The sequence below is a fragment of the Argiope bruennichi genome, chromosome 7 (assembly GCF_947563725.1).
Source record: "Argiope bruennichi chromosome 7, qqArgBrue1.1, whole genome shotgun sequence".
Lineage (NCBI taxonomy): Eukaryota > Metazoa > Arthropoda > Arachnida > Araneae > Araneidae > Argiope > Argiope bruennichi.
The window spans coordinates 107,526,244-107,547,750 of NC_079157.1; the positions used below are offsets into that span (position 1 = coordinate 107,526,244).

A 21,507-nucleotide genomic window follows, 5' to 3' on the forward strand; every position below is an offset into this window, starting at 1 on the left:
CAGTTTCCAACATAGTATTATTGTGCATGTTTTCAAAACAAATAATTTATATAAATAAACATTAAATAATATGGATGTTGTAATCATATGCATTATCATTCATTGAAAATGTAAGTGATTTAAATTTTAAAAACTTATCACCAAATTTATCACTAGCATCATTAGAAATAGTTTACATATGGTGAAAGCTTAATGAAATTTGAATATATCTTGTCAATCATCAAATATTGCGAAACTAAATGACAATAAGATTTCAAAAAAACATAATAGTGCGTTTTAAGTTCTATTTGTAGAATTGCTGTTCTTCAGCTGCTGCAGCATTTTCATAACCTTCTCCATATAATCTTCAGAAAGTCCCTTGAAGTAAGCTGGTTCCACATCCCACATTTCATTACTAAAATGACCCCCAAGATTCTTTTGAACACGCCTTGATACTTTATCACATATCATTTCACACAAAGCCTTAGTTCTGATATCATCACAAAAAGTGCACCCAGCGGCCTCTTGCTGACAGCAATCATGCCATAAGCAATGAGCTTGATGATGAGGATTAACAGTGGTATGCCTGTCCACACAATGATTCCAGACGGATGTTGTGACATTATCTTCGAATCTTTCAGAATATCCTACCATCATTACAGGATCTAATTTATCGATGTCGTGGATTTTTGAAGAATTCTGTCCAAAGACTTGAACTGGGTGCCCTTTGGATTTCATAATAGAAGCAACCTTGTAGAAGTAGTCGATGTGGTCCACGAAATCTTCGAAAGCTTCTAGCATGTGAAGGTCCTTAAGTTCTTTGGAGAAGATTCCTTGGCGTTTGTTGGCGAGTTCTTTGCAAGCACCTAAAACGAGAGAGATCCATAGAGTGTCATTATGGACCCATTTAAGAGAACCTCTCCTACGCTGCCGGAAAATTGAATCATTGCTGTAAAGTTTGGCATCTTTCTCTATGGTATCTGTTAGTAAATTGGGAGAGAAGTTGCAACTCCAAGTTTTTGACAAAACCTGGTTTTCGAAGTACTTCCAGAAAACTGGGTCATTGAAAATGTGAGAGGAAGGAGTGTTTCCTCCAGTTTCATCTGTATGAAAAAAAGTTAAGAATTAGTGCCATAAAATAAAACATTGTACTATGTAAGAGCAAGAAATGTAATTATAAACAAACGCAAATAAACATTAACGATTTATCCGATCAATTACGCTTCGAGCGTGGTGCAACATTTTCGATTTCGGAGTTTGTGACAGGAAAAAAAAAAGACAGTATCGAATACAAAGAGCTTGGATGAGAGTATACTGAAACCTGAAATTAAATCGATTATAAATCTTTCAATTATCTTTCACATTTCATAAAAGATTATTTTTTAAAGATCCAATTTTAGATGTTTCGTAAAAGATATTTTTTCATTTAGAAATTTTAATTTTTAAACAGCATAACGAAATGTACGCAAGCAAGTTAGTATTAAGCAGCAATGATAAAAACTATTTTGGATCCCACTGATTTAAATATAAAGATGATAGTGAAAATAGTGGAATATGTAATTCGGATCATTTTCATGAAGTAAAATTTATATAAAATTTTATACAACTTTGGTGTCAAAGCCAAATTTCATCTATGTAGTTTTCTCTAGTTTTGTTTTATTGCATTCACATGCATAGGAGTAGAGACACCAATAAAGATATAACAAGATGATAATTTACATTGTAGTGATAAAAAAATCATGTAGAAAATTTCATTTATATACTTTGATCTGTTTTTCAGTTGATGTATTCACATTTGGGAGTACAAACAAACAGAATTTCAATGGATGCCCGTCTAAAATTTGATGTAAATATAATTGTGGTGTAAAGACTGCAAACCAAATTTTATCAATCTAGCTAATTCCATTTTTTAAATTATTATATTCATAGATATAATTCTAAATTATACTTTCTGAGTGGTAGAGATAATTTGAGCGAAAAGGTATAAAATGTAATTCAATAAATTATCGAAGTCAGGTTTTTTTTTCTTTTACGATTACAGTATTTTCTCTCTGTACATTTTGTACACGAAAAAATAAAATAAAAAAAAACAGACCATAATTATAAATTCTAAATAATTTAATTCGATTTTCATCATTTAAAAAAATATTTTAAATATTTATAGGTTTCTATTCATTAATAGATTATTTTCTATTTTAACCTTGCATCCAATGTGTAATATTTAATCAATAAAATATTTGACACATTTCGATTTAAAAAATAAGTTTGAAATTAATTTTAAACTGCATGAGTTTCACGAGAAATACAAAACTCAATAATTTATAATATTTTATTTTAATACAAGTAACTTTTAAAGAATTTTATTTTTCATGTTAATTTTATTTTATTACTAGAACTTTAAAAGAATTCATGTTAAAATTAATATTATTACACAAATCTGATATGAATATTCATGAAAAATACACGTAAAGAAAATTAGAGCAGCAATATTTATTGACATAACTATTAGTTACAGAAATTTTTTTTATCTAACCTGTAGTTGCCAGATTCCAGGTTCCCGAAATAATCATTAAATTTAACCAAATTAAACGGAAGTACGCCATTTTTTTTTTACTAGCTACGTTTACGTATACGTAGTCTTATAATTGAATCCGTCTCTTTCATGAGCAGTAAGTTTCACTCTATTGATATCTTGAGAGTAAACATGAAAATGAATATAAGATTCCGCAGAAGCTGGAAAAAACTCAGCATATCTCTTCAGGAATTATATCACTTCTTTCCTTTATCACTCTCAAGGCTGATATCGTTTGATATCTTTTTTTAAGGCTTTCCTTTGAACACAGTAAAAAATGGCAATAATGACGTAAGCTCGGGAGGGGGGAGCGCAGAAAGTACAGAATAACTATCTCAGATTGGCGTTTTAACGGAATTAGTGTTATAAAATAACTAAAATTGTACAATTTCAATTTAGATTAATCAAATAAAATTTAAATTATTATTATTTTCTGGTTGCTCCTACGCGCATGCGTAATTTTTATTTATTATTTTTCTGTCTTCAAAGAAAAAAGTCTTGCAAGAGGATAAATTTGTTTTTCGTAGTTTCTTTTCCCAGGTATTATGTAATAACACTGTGAAGGTCAGCATTTCTTAAAATCATAAGGACGAGTTTACTTTCTATTTTTTAAACTTTTGCTTTGAAACTAGGACATCATACATTTCTTTTTCTTTCTTTCTTCCTTTTTTTTTTTTTTTTTTTTTTTTTTTTGAATCATGTATGATTTGAATGGCTTAAAATAACGTTGACAAATAATGAAAGACTGTCTGGCTTATTCCGAAAAGATTGTCAATAAATTAGAATAAAATATAAATTTAAAAAATCTTTTTCTGGCAAAATAAAATATAGAAGCTGTCAAGTGTCTTTAAATATATATATATATTAAATAAATAAATAAAAAATTTTAAAAAAATTTGCAGAGTAAACAGTTTGATTTAGAATTTCAAGTTGACACATTTTTAGCTCTTGAGCTGTAAAAAATACGAAACAAATATTTTATCGAAAACGAGTAACTAGTTGTAACTTTATGGGGAAATAAGGGATGATGATTTGAATGAACGGGATTGTAATAGCTATTTTAAATAAATTCTGCACATGTTAAATAATTTTAAGAAATATTTTGATGCAGAGACGAGCAGAAATAATTTTTAAAATCAATTTACAAGATTTTCCACATTAAATTTGCATTGATTGAAAGGCAAAATGCTGTTTGTCTGGTCGAAATGTTTGATTTGAATGCAATTACTGCACAACCAGAAACTACTTTTAAAACGTTTAGATAAGTTCTTCAAGAATAAATAAATTGAAATTACTTACCAATCAATACATAAACCATCGTGCCGCTATCACAAAAAGTCTACTTTATAAGACCAGCCTATTCACTACGGTTAACATAGTCTGCTATATCTGTAAATAAAAAAAATGATAAACAAATGAGAAAATGGCGATGTGATGCTTTTTTCTATTTCTATTGAAGTTATTAGTGTTCTATGATTATTAAACAAATTTGAAATCTCTCCTCATGTAAATTTACATATTAAGATGCGTTTTTTGTTTAACTTCTTCGTATGACGAAGATAATCCTGTATTCATATTGGTGATCTTCTCAATTTAATCTAAAATTTGATGTAAATCTACAATACAAAATCGCATACCAGATTTCATTTATTTAGAGTATTGCGTTTTTAATGTTATGAAAATTCAAAGATTGAGAATTAATGAATCTATCGGTTAATGAATTCTAAGTTAGATACAAGCATTTAATTTTGAAATAAGAATTATAACCAAAATTCATATGTCAAGCACGTAACATTTTTTCGAATTATTGCTTGCACACAAGCTCAGACAAATAAGTTTGGTACGAAATTTCATGCAGGTCTTCAATTCTAATAGTTATAAAACAAAAGGTGGAATTTCATATGTCAAATATAGCAAAGATATTTACCCTTAGATACACTTATGTATCTTGACAATATGACAAAAATCATACTGTCAACATGCATAAGGGTGGCGATACTTTTCATTGTCCAAAATTTGATAGAAATCTAAAATTTTTGGTTTAAAAACAGCACGTAAAATTTCATTCTGTAATTAAATAACGGCTTTTTCCCCTTTTAGATACCATATTAATAAAACGACACAGTCAATAAAACATTCTTTTCTTTCTTTCTTTTTTTTTTTTTTTCGAACTCTGTCAAAAGTTTGAAGTCAATTTTTTTTTTTAATAATTAAAATTTTGTTTAAATATTTTGTACACAGAATAGTAAAAATAAAAACTCATATAAAATAATTAAAAACTTTTAAAAACTGCGAATTCATTATGCAAAAAAAAAAAAAAAAAAAAAAAAAAGGCGATTACAGTAGCGGAATGAATCAATAGTAATGACAAACTTAACTTTTTCCAAACCGGAACGAAACAAGAATGTTCACATGAATGACAAGGAACTTGGATGGTTTTCGAAAATTCTTAATCTCTAGTATTCGTACTCCTTAACGAGGGCTCAAGAACTACTTTAGCTGTATCGGGGAATAGTTGTTATGTTAATGCATTTTGAAATCAAGTTTTACGTAAAATGACAATTTATTTGATGATTACAAACACAACACTGAAATGAGTGTAAGACACTCAAATATGTATCAAATATCAAGCATCAACATGAACGTTTTTAACCCATGAGTTACATGATTTAATACTGAACAAATCTATAGCACAACAGTACCATCTATAAAATTCGTACACCTGAATAATTTAAATCATGTAATAGAGGAAAATTAAGGAATTAAAAAAAAGTTGTATAATTTTTTTCACAAATTGCATTGTAGTTTGTGTTTTCACAATATCTTTTTTGATGACTAGTCACTAGAACTGTTTGCATGGGAAAAAAATGAAAACATGAAATACAAAATGCGAAACAAAAATTGAAGAGAAAACATATCGAATTCATTTAAAAAAAATGTAATTTTTGTTATTGATTTTTACTAAAAACGTGAATTTATTGTAAACAAATTTTGTAACAGAATTAAATATTTTGAATCAAACTTACCTAAATACACAAGATATCCAAACTTATTTAAAACTTTTCAAAAGCACACGACGCTGGAAAATATTTTAATATAAATCAAAGATGATCTCACAAACAAACTAAATCACTCTTAGTGTCAGCATTCGGAACTTCGAATTTTATAGCAATTAACTAATGACTTTATCAACAGACGCATGCGATTTAAATGAGTCGAAAATAGAGGTTTCCGTCAGAACACGCTAAGTCCAGTCGCGGTGAAAAAACATGCCTTCTCTGGCATAAACAAGTTTACAATATTCATTCGACGTCACGGGCGCGGGTGAAATTCTAAGAAGACAGCGACTCATTTTTGCCATTTGTTTTTATCGTTTGCGGTATATCCTATTCCGATTTCTTTTGGGAAAACAATTTCTTGCGTCTGTTTACAGTAAATTTTGTATTCTGATGAAACTCCAGAATATTGATGAAACTGCGGAGCAATTTTGAGTCCTGAGATGAAATCATTAAATGTCAAACAATCAAAAGAAAATTGTTATCGTCATTTGTTATCACTGCCTTCCTCACACACACCTTTTTACTTCTATTCTTATCAGTTTATTCATAGTTCAGGGACTTAAAGTTTGGAAACAATGATTTTAATAATGTTTCAAAAAGAAAAGAATGAAATGTTAAAAAAAAAATTATTAGTCATTAGGAGTGTTGAGTGTTTGAAGTTTCCCATTGCATCACTAAATACAACTTTTATTAGCATACGAAACATGTAATCGCACTATTTTATTTTTACTTAAGTTTATAACTATTATTTGAAATTTTTAGGCAGATTTAAAAAAATTATTTTTCCTAAAATTAATTTTCAATTATTTTTATTAATTTTTGGATGATTAATAAAAAATTAATTTAAAAACGTGTTTTTAGTCATCTGATGCAAACAAAGGCGTTTTGATTGCAACATTAAACAAAACTACAATTGCATGGAATATATTATTTCAATCATAATAAGTTTCTCAACCTTGAAGCATATTTAAAAAAAATCATTTTATTAATACTAATTGTTAAAGAATCCTTATTTAATCAACTGATATTAAAAATTATAATGGACTAACTGAAATACCCGGCGTTGCTCAGGATTTAATTACTTTCATATCTAATAGTATTTAAAAAAAACTATTTTTGCATAAAATATTATAAATTAAAAAAATACTTTTCTTTCCTGGAATATTTTTAAAATTTAAAATGAGAATATTAATTGAATCAAATGATTTTTAAAAATCACCAACACGTAATTTTCACTGCAGGTTGTTAATATTTGTTATATAAATACTTCAATTTTTGTAAGTAAATATTGAAGAATAAGAAAAGTTTTTAATAAAAGTCTTGAGACAGTTAATTAAATATTTAATTAATTAAAAATTTCCAATTCACCGCTCTTTAATACTTGGCACAGTTTATCATAACCTGAAGTAGAATAGCTCAAAATCTCACCATTGCCAAGCACTATTTTCAAAATAGTCTGCATTTTTTCAATTACTTATTACATTTGAAAAAAATAATGAAAATTGGAGGGGCAAAAAACACCAAAATGAAATTGCTCCGTTAAAAGGATAAAAACTTGAATTTTAACATATTTCTTGTGGAATAATTTGCTCTGAAGTTAATCCGGTAAATGGTAAAATTTCAGTTAATCTCTAATTAATTAATATTTAATTTTTTGCACTTTGTACTTTTTTCTTTTTGTTTAAAGCATTTTTGCTTTCTCTTAAATAAAAGTGTACAAAGTATGGCTGAATTTAGCATCAGTGTTTAGAAGTAGAATACACACATACACATATATATAGTCACAATGAATTTTATTTACAATAATTTTTAAAAAAATTGTTCGGGGAAAAAGATCAGTCTATTTAGCTTGTTGCGATTTTAAGGTTTCGTGTGCATATACATATGATTGAATTAAAAAAAAAAAAAAAAAGACTTCCATTATTGACGGATTTTGTCCAAAATTTGCAAGAAAAGTGCAATTTTGACGCAAAAAAGCTATTTGCAAAGTAAAAAATTAAGAATGTAGCACTCTAAAGTACAATTTACATATGTATTCATTGTATTCTGAAAACGTATTCGCCAACACTTGGGTAGATAAACAGATATAATACTAAAATCTTTTTTTTTTGGGGGGGGGAGGGAGGGACTGTAAGTCATTTAAGCTGAAAAGATGGAATGCAGACTTAGAGATCTCAGTAATGTTTATATTCATCAAAATTTCGAAGGCGAATTTTTCGAGGATTAAAATACTTTCATTTTGTATATGGGTAAGTAAAAATATGTGCTCATGAAATCTTCGACTAGAATATCGTATATGTTCGACAAAAAAATTTCAGTTAGAAATCGGATAAGCATTTTTTTTTTTTATATTCAACTAAAATTGAAACTAAATTGCACATAAAAAACACAAAGTCGAGTTTTTTTTTTTAATTTAATGATAATAACTGTTTATTATGATTCATTGTTTTCCAACCATCCATTTGAAGAATTATATTTTCATAAATAAGTTCCAGATAGGATTTGATACATATAAAGAATATTGGATTAGACTTGGAAGGAAAGTATTAACAATATAATTTAGAATTCTAGACGAATTTCAACTTACGGTGTCAAAGTTTCTTTCTTTTTTTTTTTTTTAATTCAAAATCTGTATTTTTCGCATAAAAAAAAAAAGAAACAAAATAATTTTGACGTATTTAATACAAAACAGAGAAAAAAAAGGGGAAACTGCGTCTCATTAGAACATAATGTTAATAATGTAGGTCACCGCTCTCTGCGCCACAACCAAGAACGCATCGTAGTAAAACTGGCCACGCATCAAACCATCGTTTACTCATGAATCACGATCACAAGGTGTCTGTCGAATACGAAAAGGAGAGACGCTTCGCTATGCGCATGCCCGTTATCTTAAAATTGCGGGATAACCGCATCTCGTCATTATTTATTTATAATTAATCTCTTGGCGTTTTTTTGTTCCCTTGAAGAATGTTGCTAAAGTATGAATAACGTGGTATCGCTCTCTGTTCAGTCATAATCACCTATTGTTCATGTTTGTGAATCATCGCGATTACATAACTATAAACAATAATTTTTATGTGTTCATAAAGCATGCATTAGTTGATAAATCTAACTTCATTTCGAGGTCGTTTTTTCGAGAACACTCTACAAAAAAGGGGATGCAATTTTTGAATAGTTTTTTAAATCTAGTGTTTCGACATTTTTTTTTATAATTTTAAAACTTTTATTGCAAAAAAATAATTTTATATCATTTAAAAATTACCTTATGATTATAACAATTTAACTGTTTTATAAATTTTTTCTGAGTTTTCACAATTTTTATAAAAATTTCTTTTTTTCATAGTTTTAAATAATTGTTTCAATAACTGCAACTATGAAATTCAAACTGTTTTCATTATTTCATAAAACATTTGAACGCATGATTTTTTTTTATTGTTGAAAATTAAAGTTGAAGGATTCTGAATAATACTTTTGTAGTTTACAAGGAATAAAAGGCAGGAGTTGTCTGCCCAAAATTTTCTTACATACTTTCTAATAAAGGCGCGATCTCCCTACTTATGGCCATATAAAATTCTGGACATGGGTCAAGACCTTAAATGACGTGAGTGCTCAAGTTTTTATTTTTAGAGCCCGGCATATGAGAGTTGTGTACTTCGTAGTATACTAAAGAAAATGGTGCTTGTGCATTATTAACCTATTAGCAAAAAATAGTTCCGAAAGAATTAACAAGCGTTTTTTCAATAATTAATCGCTGGAATGCGGTTAATACATAAGCAACAGAAAACTGGATATGTATTTTGACATCTTTTTTCTATCCGATTGAAACCAAAATTTGATACAGAAATAAAATTGTAGTAACAAGATCTCATGCTAAATTTTATTTATTTAAGTTAAAGAGTTTTTCATTTATCAGTTTATATACATTAGAATGTACAGACCAAAACAGACGATGAATTTTTTGACAGATTTAGTTTGGAGTTTGAAAAATATTCGCACTTTCCATGCTAAACCTTGTACGAAATTTCATTGCTTTATGACATGGTGCCTTTAAATTACTGGATTTCTATGTATGCAAAAGTATAGGCTGACAATTGGTCATCCCTTTGTTCAGTTTGGTTCAAAATTTGATACAAATCTCTAATTTAAATTTGTATCAAATTTTATCTATCTAGGTCTTTTCATTTTGTAGCTATCCAGCTGGCATGTATTCGGACAGATGGACTGAATGGAATTCCTTCAAAATTTCTTGGACATCCACAAATTTGATGCAAAATCCATATACTGCATTTCATCCGTCTAGCTCTAAGCGTTTGTGAATTATCTTGTTCACACTCAGGCATTATTTCAGAAATTGTATTTTTCGAACTCGGGAAAAGTAAACTTGAAGATTCATCAAAATCTCAAGTTCGAATTTTTTTTGATAACAATACTTTATCTTTGCATATAAAAAAAAGAAAAAAAGTAAAGCGGCAGTGTTGCAAAAATTAATCTATATAAGTAGATGGAAGAGTTTGCGCTTCGGCCATATTCAGACAAATGCACTTACAGACATGAAATATGGTACTCAGGTAGTCGTAATAGTGATTCAAGGTTCCTGGAAGCCCGAAATTCAAAACTGAATAAAGAATTTTTTTTAATTTATTGTTTTGTGTTGATTTGAACAATTTTTAGCACATATTTCCCCGTTGTATCGTTTCTGATGATTATAGGAATAACTCTTTGAATAGATAAGCAAAAACAATTATAATTCTAAGGAAATTTGTTTTGGAACTCTGATTTGCTGAATTTTTTGAAAAATTAACTAGTCATTTTTTTCTAGAATTTTTTAAATTGAAGCTAAAATTTCTGCATCCGACATTTTATTTCCGTGAACTTTTTCATATTTTTCGTATGATAATTAGAATATTTATCTCGCACGATTTAAAACACGAACGATCAAAATACTTTCAATGATGGATTTTTCATTTAATTATTTTCCAGATGAATTCAGAGAATTATTTTATCTGATCGGATCATTAAAGAAACAAAATTTTCCCCTAAGTAAAGTTTTGTTTCTTCATTAATTTGGCAGGCTGCCAAATAAGAATATCATGAATCATGAAAAATTATAGATTAAAAACGTTTATGTTAAAATCTTAATAAATTTATTAATCATGCGTTAATATGTTATTTGTTTCCGCAAATGACGAGATATATTTTATACAACGCATATCTCTCTCAGAAAAAACGATAGAATATTAATAACGTATCTGAGGGTTATAAACATTAATATGAAGTAATTTAATCAATGTTTTTCCACCTAGAAAATGTAAATTGAAGTAGAATTTTTTCAGTTTCTCTAGAAAATGTAAAGTTATGAGAGGTAAGTGGTCACTATTGATTTATTTAGAAGTCGTGAGTTTCATATGAAATCAAAAATTTTGAAGTCAATCCAGTAGTTGGAGCTACTAATTCTGTTTTGAATTTCACTAAAAAACATAAAATCTTTTTTTGGTAGTTAGTTAATCATTTTTTTGGTAATTTTATTTTAATTTTTTCTGGTTTTGATTTCGTTAGCATTCATCGTGTTTACAAGCTCTGCGGGTACTGCTAGCAGATAGATTAAACCGGATAGTTTTGCTTTTAATACTACTATGATGTTATGGATATTGATTTCAATAGGAGAATTCATATATAAATGAACGGCATAAATGTACAGCTATTAAAATGATATGGATATAACGTATGTCACAATTTAATGTTTTAAAATGTTTTGTTAAGGGAGCCATGAACAACAAATTACATTTGAGAGTTCGATTGGAATGAAACAGAATGAATATTTCCGGTAATTGATGATTGTCAAAGGCGGTTAACAACCAATAAAATAAATATATTTGAAGACTTTTTAGGCAATTACACTTTTTTCATTTGCGAAAATTAATTTAAAATTAAACTACATTTGTTCGTTTTCAAAGTTCGCAAATGAAAAGAATACACTCCGAGGAATTAATGCAATTTCATTATTTAAATGCAAGTCTCTTTTTATTTATTTATTCATTCTGTTTTATTACAAAATGGCTAAATAATCCCATTTAGTTTAATGATTGTTTTGTGACAGTCAAGTGTAATGAATAATATAAATAAATTTTCATCGCAGATGCATTTTTTAATTAGCATGTACACTTATTAATTTAAAAATAAATACAACGAAAAATATTTTCTTCATATAAAATATACAGTTTCGCTCAAGAAACAGAAATTCTCTACAGAAATTCATCGCAATCTGAAATTCGAAAATGTATTCTTTAAGAAAAAGAATCTAACAATTTTTTTATTAATATTTATTTTTAAAAAAATTTTCGTCTTATATCATTTCAGAACTTTTTATTTTCTCTTGAACGAAATATGTTAAAATAGTATTTTCTACCATTTTAACATTTACAATAAAGAAACAAAGACATTTACTAACTTCAAAATTCACTAAAGCCTTCACACATATTGCTATCTAATCAAATACTTTATATGATTTATAAAGCCGTGTCTCCGTCGCTTTACAAGTTATTTTTCTCTAGGGTTTCACCAGATTTTTTCAAAGCATTCAAGTTGAGGAAAAGCACATTCGTAATGGTGTTTGCGTATAAGAAACAGATTAAACTATATTAGTTTCTTTAGTCAATACTAGCCTCCTTTCCGACATTAAAAACATATTTTATTGATTTTAATTCAAAATTTATTTGTCAAATTTTTATTAAAATATTGTGTAAAACTGAAATAACAACTCACTGAATCCAATTTACCTATAAAAGAGTTGGTTTGAGAACTTTGCGCATATAAGAAAAAAAAAATTAATCTAAAAATAATATCAGACAAAATAATGAAAAAAAAAATCGCAAAGCCCTTTTTAACGAAATTTATGTCCACAAAGTTTGCCAGTGCTGCTACTAATCTACGACTTCATAGAAAGGATCTAGGATAATCTCGTAGTACATAGTTTCAATCACATTTGTAATTCATTTCCCAACAGTTAAAAAAAAAATCCTAAAGAAAATATTAGCGCATTTGAGTAAATCATGCTTAAATAGGATTAAATCTAATCGAATTTAAAATGACACGCCATAATCAATAAGTAAATTTTTTTTAATTCCACTTTTAACAAAGGATTAAAATATTTATAATAGTAATAATATTGATAGATCCACAAGAATTAAAATTACCTGCACAGGCGAAAGCTAACTCTTGTATCATAACATTAAATTTAAATTTATCATATTTAGTTTATTTCTTCATTATTACTTAAGAAATAATTTATTCCTTAAATATGATTTTACAAATATCTGTGACATATTTCTGCTATTTAAATATCTTTGAATAAAATATGCATTTTTATCAAAAAAAATTTCAAAATTTTATTCCAAGTTTCTTTTAAAGTTTTCTAGAAGTAAACTAATACGAGTAATACTTCTGTAGAAAACAAATTATCAAGGCATTTATTTTGAACAGAAATTTCAGTAAATTCATAAAAACTTTCCAAGGTGTCCCATTACGTTTGGTCTATTTTATTTCGGTTAAGAAGCCTGATGATAAGAATTAGCGAATAAAAACAATATACAAAAATTCAAAAGGGTGTGGATGATTTCTAAAATGTACTCACAAATTAATCAGAACAAAAATTGGGGAAAAGAAACAGACAAAAAACTCGTGCAGGGAATATTAAAGTCTTTCGTTGCCTCCGAGAGATCTCTCGGGGGTCACGCGTCTTCACGGACCAATCAACAGGTTTTGACGTCATACTATAGGGGATTTTCCCGAAAACTAAGTGCAGAAAAAAAAATCTATTCTAAACAGCATGTGATAAAACAGTACGAGATTCCAAAAATGGATTGCGAAATTATGAATTTAGATCGGTCTCGATTTATAAGTTCAGAAATTTGCATCTACTCGACGCTGTGCCTGATTAATGGAATACGGAATGCAGGAATTATTATTTGCTATCTACAATATCAGTAAAAAAAATTCGATTTTATTTACGATTTTTTTACGAGATGCTGCTATATTACAAGATCTTAATAAGAATAGTTAAGTAATTAATTTAGATTTTGTCTTCTTCGGCAGCTTTAATATAAATTCTGTAAAATATGGACTAGAATTTAGAACATAACATATTTTGATCTAATTATTAATTCAATCAAATTTCTTGTTGAATTCTTTTTTCTCTCGTACAAAAAACGTCAACAGCATTTTGATATATGCAAGTAAAATCTTTTTCATAATTTATTGCAATCACTTTTTATGTCATATAGAACTGTTACTGTATTATTTGGTTTTTGTTGTTCATTGATTATTAAAAATTGACAGCTTTCTATTCTCATTTCAAATGTTAAACATTCTTTTCAAAGTATTATAAAATTAGTTTTCTTCTTCCGATTATATTATGAAAATTATTTTCAATACATTTGTTTTTAGTAAATGCATCTAGCTCTTAAAATAAAATAAAATATTTTCAATATGGTATTTACGAAGCAATATTATCAATATTCGCATTAATCTTGCCCCCAATAAATCTGTATTTATAGGCGGCGGCGACGACTTAATATCAATATTATAAATTAATATGAAAATATTGTATTCTAACTTCTTTGTAGATATTTAAAATTGTCATTGTGTTCTTAAAAGAATTTTCATTTGTAATTATAAATTTATATTTGCAATAAATGAGTAATTTTACAATTAAAAAATATTTTATAGTTTTGAAAATCAAGATCGTTTCTAAAATGCTTACATCTAGAATTTACAAAAAGAATAGTCTTTTTATTTATTTATTTTTTTACAAATATTGTCATGGATTGGTGATCATAAATTCTGAATAATTAGAATTTATAAATACGGAAAGTAATATTAATGCTTTCAAGATGAGTCAATTTTCAACATATTACTTAGTAATTCTTAACGAATTTGGAATTATTCACACATTATATTTTCTATAATTCCATTTACAATAGTTTGAATGAGACAACAAATACAATTTTGTTACCAAGAAAAAAAACCTTATCATATTTGATAACTAATGCGAGAAAATTTAAAAATTTTTTTCGATGATTTATAATTATTAATTTTGCAGTTATCTCAAACTCCAAAAATCTGCAAAGATATTAATAGATATTTCAAACATATTGTATTAAATGGGCAGTAATTAATGGATAGATAACAACATTAATATATACTTGCGTTAATGTATTGATATTGTTAAGCATAGGTGCAATTAAACAATACAAAAGTAAACATAATTTCATATCTGATTAATTATTCGGTGCATATAAAAAGTAATAATAATATTATAAAGTGTAGATATCGCAAGCTTTTTTTTTTTTTTTTTTTTTTTTGCATCATAGCCCAATGATTTTTTTTTTTTTCACTATTCTAAGTAAAATTTTATAAATGAGAGTTGAATTGTGAAGCGATTCATAAATAAATTCTATAACTATTCATTTCTATTATAGTACCTGCGCATAGACACCTTCATATATACGTATTTACAACTTTGCATCTACTTGATGAATTTTTATTATCAATTTAGTGCACTTTAATAAAGTATTGCTGTATTGATAAAAAGTAATAAAGTAAACAAGTGCGAATATTTTACTTTTTGCGGAGCTAAAAACCATTTGCTTTAGAATATATCATCAACAACACCTGTCAATTCCCCAAGTGACTGTTGCGTAAATCAGAACTGTTCACATCTGTAAAAGGTGGGATGTAATGTTTTCTTTTTAACTGTATATTTCATGCGAAGCATATCCAAAGCGAATAAGAATTTAAAACAAAATTCAAAGACATAAAAAAAAAAACTCATCTTTTGATCAAAACAAAAACAAAGTTTTTCAAAATTTGTTGCCTGCAGTTTTATATCTTTTATCAAATTTTATATCTTTTGCTAGACAGTGAATGTTATTGGTGGAATTTTAGAAGAATTAATATCAAAGTCGATCTTATGCAATTGAAGGGGAATCCCCTATTTTATCTCAATTTTTCAGAAACCATCTTGAAAAATTAATGATAAAATAAATTGGAAAAACAAACTTATATGGGCAGAAATTAAATGTTGCCAAACATTCTATGACAGCGATTAAAATAGAATATTGAAAACAAATTTTTAATTATTAAATTTGATTTGCCTCTGATTTGTAAACAGTTACGAACATGACGTCATTCCATAAAGAAGCGTTCTATTAGTAAGTAGAACTTTAACAATTTGAATGAGTTGTTAGAAAAGTTAAATGATAAATTTAAAATTCTCTTTATTTGTTATATTTTTATTACGCTAAAAGAAAATCTGGCCATATTGCATTGAATACTTATTTCGAAAAGATCATATATTTTTTTTAGATAGTTTTCAAAGGCGTCATTTCAATCGCAGAATGATGGAAATCGTTTCTAATTACATTCAAAAGCTAAAACTCATTTTTTAAAAAATGCATAATAATAAATGAGAAAATAACGTTTAATATCATACTAAATATTTCCAGATATGCCAATTTACCAGCGATACAAAAGCTTTTAACGTTACTTTGTCGGTGTTTTAAATTTTATTATGACGGCAACAATTCGGAAAAAAACTGTATTAGCATCTAAAACTCGTATCCGTAATTGTCTTTTAAATTGTCTTTCTTTAAAAAATGAATATAAATGTTACATTCTAAAATTATTTTAAATGTAAATGTCAGGATATATTAATTTAAATTTGTAAAATATTTTTTGCTGAATATTTTTTGGAAAAAAAAAATTTGTAACCATAAAAAAAAATCTGGATGATTAAAACCTAAGACTTTAGAAGTGTGAATACATTTAAGACATGTTTCGTACTCGTTGTTTCTTTTCAAAATATCATTAATTTTATGACAGCTTCCTAGAATTATTTTTGATAATATTACAGATAACTTATAATTTTTGGAAAGAAAATCTTCCTTTCAAAGTTTGTGCGACTTTTCCTTTCCGGTAGCAGTTCCAAATTGTTTTAGATTTTCCATAACTGAAAACAATTTTGCATTTATCTTGAGCAGTATTCACTAAAGCATACCAGTTTTCTAATAACACATCCAAATTGGAAAAATCTTATCTTATTTATAATTTTTGTCATAAAAAATTAATGAAATCGTTCGTTTGATTCAGTACCCATCAACAAAATGAATTAATATTTCAAAGTAAAATAATTCTATAAATGCTTCAGCAAAAAAACTTACCTTCTAGTCAAAAAGGACTCAAAATCAAATTGGTTGTGCCAGTATTATTCATTGCACAGGTATTTATACCTACCAAAAATACGAACTATTAATGTCATTGGTGGATTCCAAGGTGAGTTCAGATGTCAAAATTAAACTCGTGATATTATAGTCAACAAAGGGGATTCCCCGTTTAATCTTAGTACTTAGACGCCATCTTGAGAAAAACATATGTTTACTTGATGATTGATATATTAGATTTATATATCAATCAAATATCTAAAAAACATCAACTTTCAACATACTTTAGATGAATTAAATACAATGGTTTTAGTTCGTATAGCATCTTTAGAGAGCGTAATTTTACTTCGAAAAAAAATTTGTAAGTCTTCTGAAATCGGAAGTACGACTATAGATCCTTCTCAGTGTACTTTGGATCGATAAATCTGTATTATTGTAAGTTTTAATTTTTTCAAAAAAAAAAAAAAAAAAAAAAAAAATTGGGTTTTGTTCTGAATTAATTTATATAGAGAGAGATAAAAAATATTGATTGCTTATTCTTTAGTTAATATATTTATGATCTTATCAAATGTTATTCCATAAAATGCATTTTAATTTAATGTATGATAAAAATAATTCCAAATTATTTTCTAAATATTTAAATTAAAAATTTTTAAATATTTAAATAATAAAATATTCTAAATAATTCTAAATATCTCTATCATACATTGAAGTGTTTAATAAATTGCAAGATATATATAGTTATAAAACTTAAAAAAATTTTGCGATGTGTTAAAACCTTGTGGCATAACTCCAATGACCCTTTTGCTGCAAAACATGATTTTTTGCATTTAAGATTTGACATATCTAATTACGATATCCATTTGATTAAAAATATTTTAAATATTTAAATATATTTATATAAATTCATTTATTATATGCTAATAATTTGACATAAAAGTCTGGTTAAAATAAAACATGCGTAATTTTTATTGCAAGTTTGTGTACTAAACCAAATTGCAGGATTATAATGAAATTTTTGACGCATATTTAGGTATTTGATGTAGTACAATATTTCGCCATATATTTGGAAAACAATTTTTGGAATTATTGATCATAATATTCATGATATTTATTTTTGTTTGATTTACTTAATCAAAAAATCTGAAGAATAGAATAAGTTGTTTCTTTAAATCAATTAAATTTGATAGAAAGAGTTTTTAAAAGCATTCTTTTGTTAATGTGCATAACAGGAAGAATTTTATAAAAAAATATTTTCTAAATTTTAACCATTAATTTATAATTCATTATTATAAATATTAAAAATTCTTGAAAACAGTTGTTCTAAAATATAGTATAAAGAGATAAAAAATCTAATTAAATTAATCGATTATTTGATAGTTAAGTTTTGAAAATATTAATTAGTGCATTATCATCGAGAACTCACAAATTCAAAAAAAAATTGTAATTAGAAAGTAGGTGGAAAATTCTAGTAATTAGAAAGTAGGCGGAAAACAGGTTACAAAGTTTCATTTTTACAAAAATGAAAGAAACCAAATTAAATAGAAATGCCCACCTGTTATTATGGCAAATCCAGATATCCTTGAAACAAATAATCTTTTCAAAAATAAGATCAATTCTTCACTATTTAAGCTCATAGATTTAATTGATGCAAAACCTCTTACTTTACGTGAATTTCTTAAGATGTTACATTCAGAACCAAGGGGAAAACCAGTTTATTTATTTTTTTATTTATTGGTAAAATTAACATGATACAGATTATATGCCAATCTCTGCCAAATCGTGTCAAACCGTAAAAAAAAAAAAAAAAAAAAAAAAAAAAAAAAAAAAACCCTCGACAACACTGTTTAGTTTGGCTGATTTAGATTCCTAACTCTGGAATGTAAATATCCATTCAGTGGGTAATCCATCAGTAGAACGTGAAGTTACTTGAATCCTGCTCTTAATCCATTTAAAAATGCTTTATGGACTTAGGAAACATAGCACTGGTTCTTTTTAATTAAGGGGATTGTATTTGAAATAAAATTTATTTAGGCTAATTCCAAGTTAAATTTTACTATTTAATGAAAATTATTTTCCTTGTGGAGACATTCAAATATCACGAACAAGTTGACTACAATAAATCTAACAGTCCAGTTATTCTTGCAAAAAATAAATAAATAAATAGCATTGGGGTTACAATGCAAATACAGAATTTAGTTAATACAGACGTCAACAAATTCATAAAGTAATTTTTCTATTTTGAGGCATCTAGAGTTATAATTAATAAAAAGGGCGAAACCAGATTTCATATTCATAATAAAGAAAGTATCAAAAAATAAATTTTTCAACAAAAAAAGCATTATCTTGCACATGTATACACACACTCGCACGAAAAAAAACCCATTAGGACATTGATAATGTTTCTTAGAGTCCAAGAGCTCCTAATGTGAATTAGAAAAGTTTCATTCTCATCATCATTTGTATGATGCATGTACAGAAAACTCGACAAAAGCAATCAAACGCGTCTTTAGTATTTAACTTCTTTATTACAACACATACTTTTTTACAAAAAAATTTGCTGGTAATTCATACAGTAATGAATCGTTCCATGTACTCTAATTCGACTCGCGCATACAGTCATTTATAAGGAACTACTGATAAGCAACTACGCATTCGATGTAAAATTTTGTACCAAATTTCATTTCTTGGGTTGTTGCGTTTTTCAGTTAATGTGTTTACATGCCTTACATGAAAGCACAGACTGACAAACTCTTCGACGGAGTTGGTTACAAATATGATACGGATCTAAAGTTTGGATGCTAAACCAATATATCCAAATTTCATTTGTCCAGATTTTTACATTTTTCAATTATCGCTTACTCTGACAAATTTTCTTTGAATGGAAATCGTTCAAATTTGACAGATATCTACAAATTTGATGTAAAGGGCCACATGCTAAATTTAATGCAGTTAGCTCAAACAGTTTTTGAGTTATAATATACCTAAACATAGTTTCATTTTTTTTCTGTATGTAAGGACGGCTGTGACGTAGAAATTCGTCAAAATCTCGAGTTCAAATTTTATGAAGATTTCAATATTTTCTGTTCATATGATAGGAAATAAAAAGTGAATTTCCCCTCATGCTCGAGATTTTGGTATATGACAAAGTTGGAATCATCGAGACTGCTTTTCCACTTTAGGATTAAATTAGATTCTCTGATCGAGTCGACATTTCGAAAACATAATTAGCAAACGTTATTGACCAGAACTCTTGACTTCTTCAGTTTTACTATGTAACAATAATTCAGAAAATCATCTTAATTTCGAAAACGGAGAATTAAATATTGAATTAAATTTATATAGGCTTATCATAAATTAATGTTTCACTAAACTGTTTTTACTTTCTTGCATGCAAAGTATGCAAAGGCAAAGCATTTTATCGCCAAACAAAATATTTAAAAAATAAACCTCAAGATTTTAATGAATTTGCGCATTTTAGAACTCTCTTCCTCCGTATCTGAAAAATAATCATTTTTGAGGAATCATGCCTGTCTAGACGTAAAGATCAGTCCATCAATATGTATACACAGTAACTCAAAAATAGAATAAACTAGATAAATCAAATTTGGTTTAAAAAATTTTCCCCGAAATTACAGATTTCTGTCAAATTATGAATAAATGCGTATCCGAAAAATTCAAATCTATATGAAATCATATGACTTTTCTTCTATTTTCGAAAGCTAAAGAAAGTTTCTCATTATTATGTCCGCCGGTAACATGAGTTAACAGAAAGTCAATTTACAGTATAGCGAAAGAAAATATTACAATTTAGCGATAGTTCAGTGGTATTTTGGGACTTGTCTCTAATTCAAAGGTTTATTTATACAATGCACAGAACACGGGTTAGTCTGCTGAAATAACAACACTCTAATGTCCATCACAATTTGATGGTAAAAAAATAATTTTTTTAGGTTATCAAGAGCAAAATGAAAGTCACGAACTAGCGTCAAATCTGTTGGTCGCTGAAGGCAGTTAGTAATAAATATTACAATACGTAGTTAACTATAACTATAAAGTTTTTAAATATGCTAATGATTTACTTAAAATAAAAATTAATGAATATTACCAAAAATTGTTCTTTATTTTTTTTTTTTTTTGCATAATTTAAATATTTCATCGTAAAGTAAATGAAAAAAAAAATATTTATGGCTATGTTCGTATTTATGTACTATGTTTCTGAGACAGCACTTTCCGTTGCTTGCATTTCTCTATGGGGTGGTACTCAAAAGACAGAATTACGTCTCTTAATTGTTCGAATAATCATTCATGTTATTCCTAAAAGTAAACAATTGCTTCTTTCATCTTTCCTTACCCCTTTTTTGACGAAATAAACGCCCCCTGAAATAAAGTACGGTGGAAGCTACGTTTGAACTTGCAGTACCAAAATCGATTACTGCAAGTATTACGAAATACAACTATTGTATTGTTAACATCTCGTCTGAAATTGCAGCCACTGTTCTTGATGTCATAATTTACTCTGGCAAACTGAATGTACACAAGTAACTGAATGAGGAAATAATAATTAAAAGAATGCGGCGAATCGAAAGTGCAAGAAATCCAATGTCTCCTCACTAGCGAGCAATTAGATGACTGAAACCCTAGCTGACTACTACTTCTTGTTATGCAGAGGCATGCTGAA

At 27.3% G+C, this 21,507-nt stretch overlaps 1 protein-coding gene across 4 annotated transcripts; it reads right to left on the reverse strand.

Moving 5' to 3' along the window:
• Window positions 1–16,846, reverse strand: LOC129976386 (uncharacterized). 4 transcript variants are annotated; one of them, XM_056089919.1, is made up of 3 exons: window positions 16,827–16,846; window positions 3,851–3,940; window positions 4–1,082 (listed from the first exon to the last, which is right to left on the reverse strand). In XM_056089919.1, the coding sequence occupies exons 2-3, from the start codon at window positions 3,867–3,869 to the stop codon at window positions 277–279; spliced, it is 825 nt and encodes a 274-aa protein (XP_055945894.1). In that variant the 5' UTR covers window positions 3,870–3,940; window positions 16,827–16,846; the 3' UTR covers window positions 4–276. The 4 variants fall into 4 exon arrangements, with proteins under 4 accessions (XP_055945890.1, XP_055945894.1, XP_055945891.1 ...); XM_056089916.1 differs by lacking the exon at window positions 16,827–16,846 and adding an exon at window positions 5,578–5,857; XM_056089918.1 differs by lacking the exon at window positions 16,827–16,846 and adding an exon at window positions 4,930–4,950.
• Window positions 16,847–21,507: the final 4,661 nt, after the last annotated feature.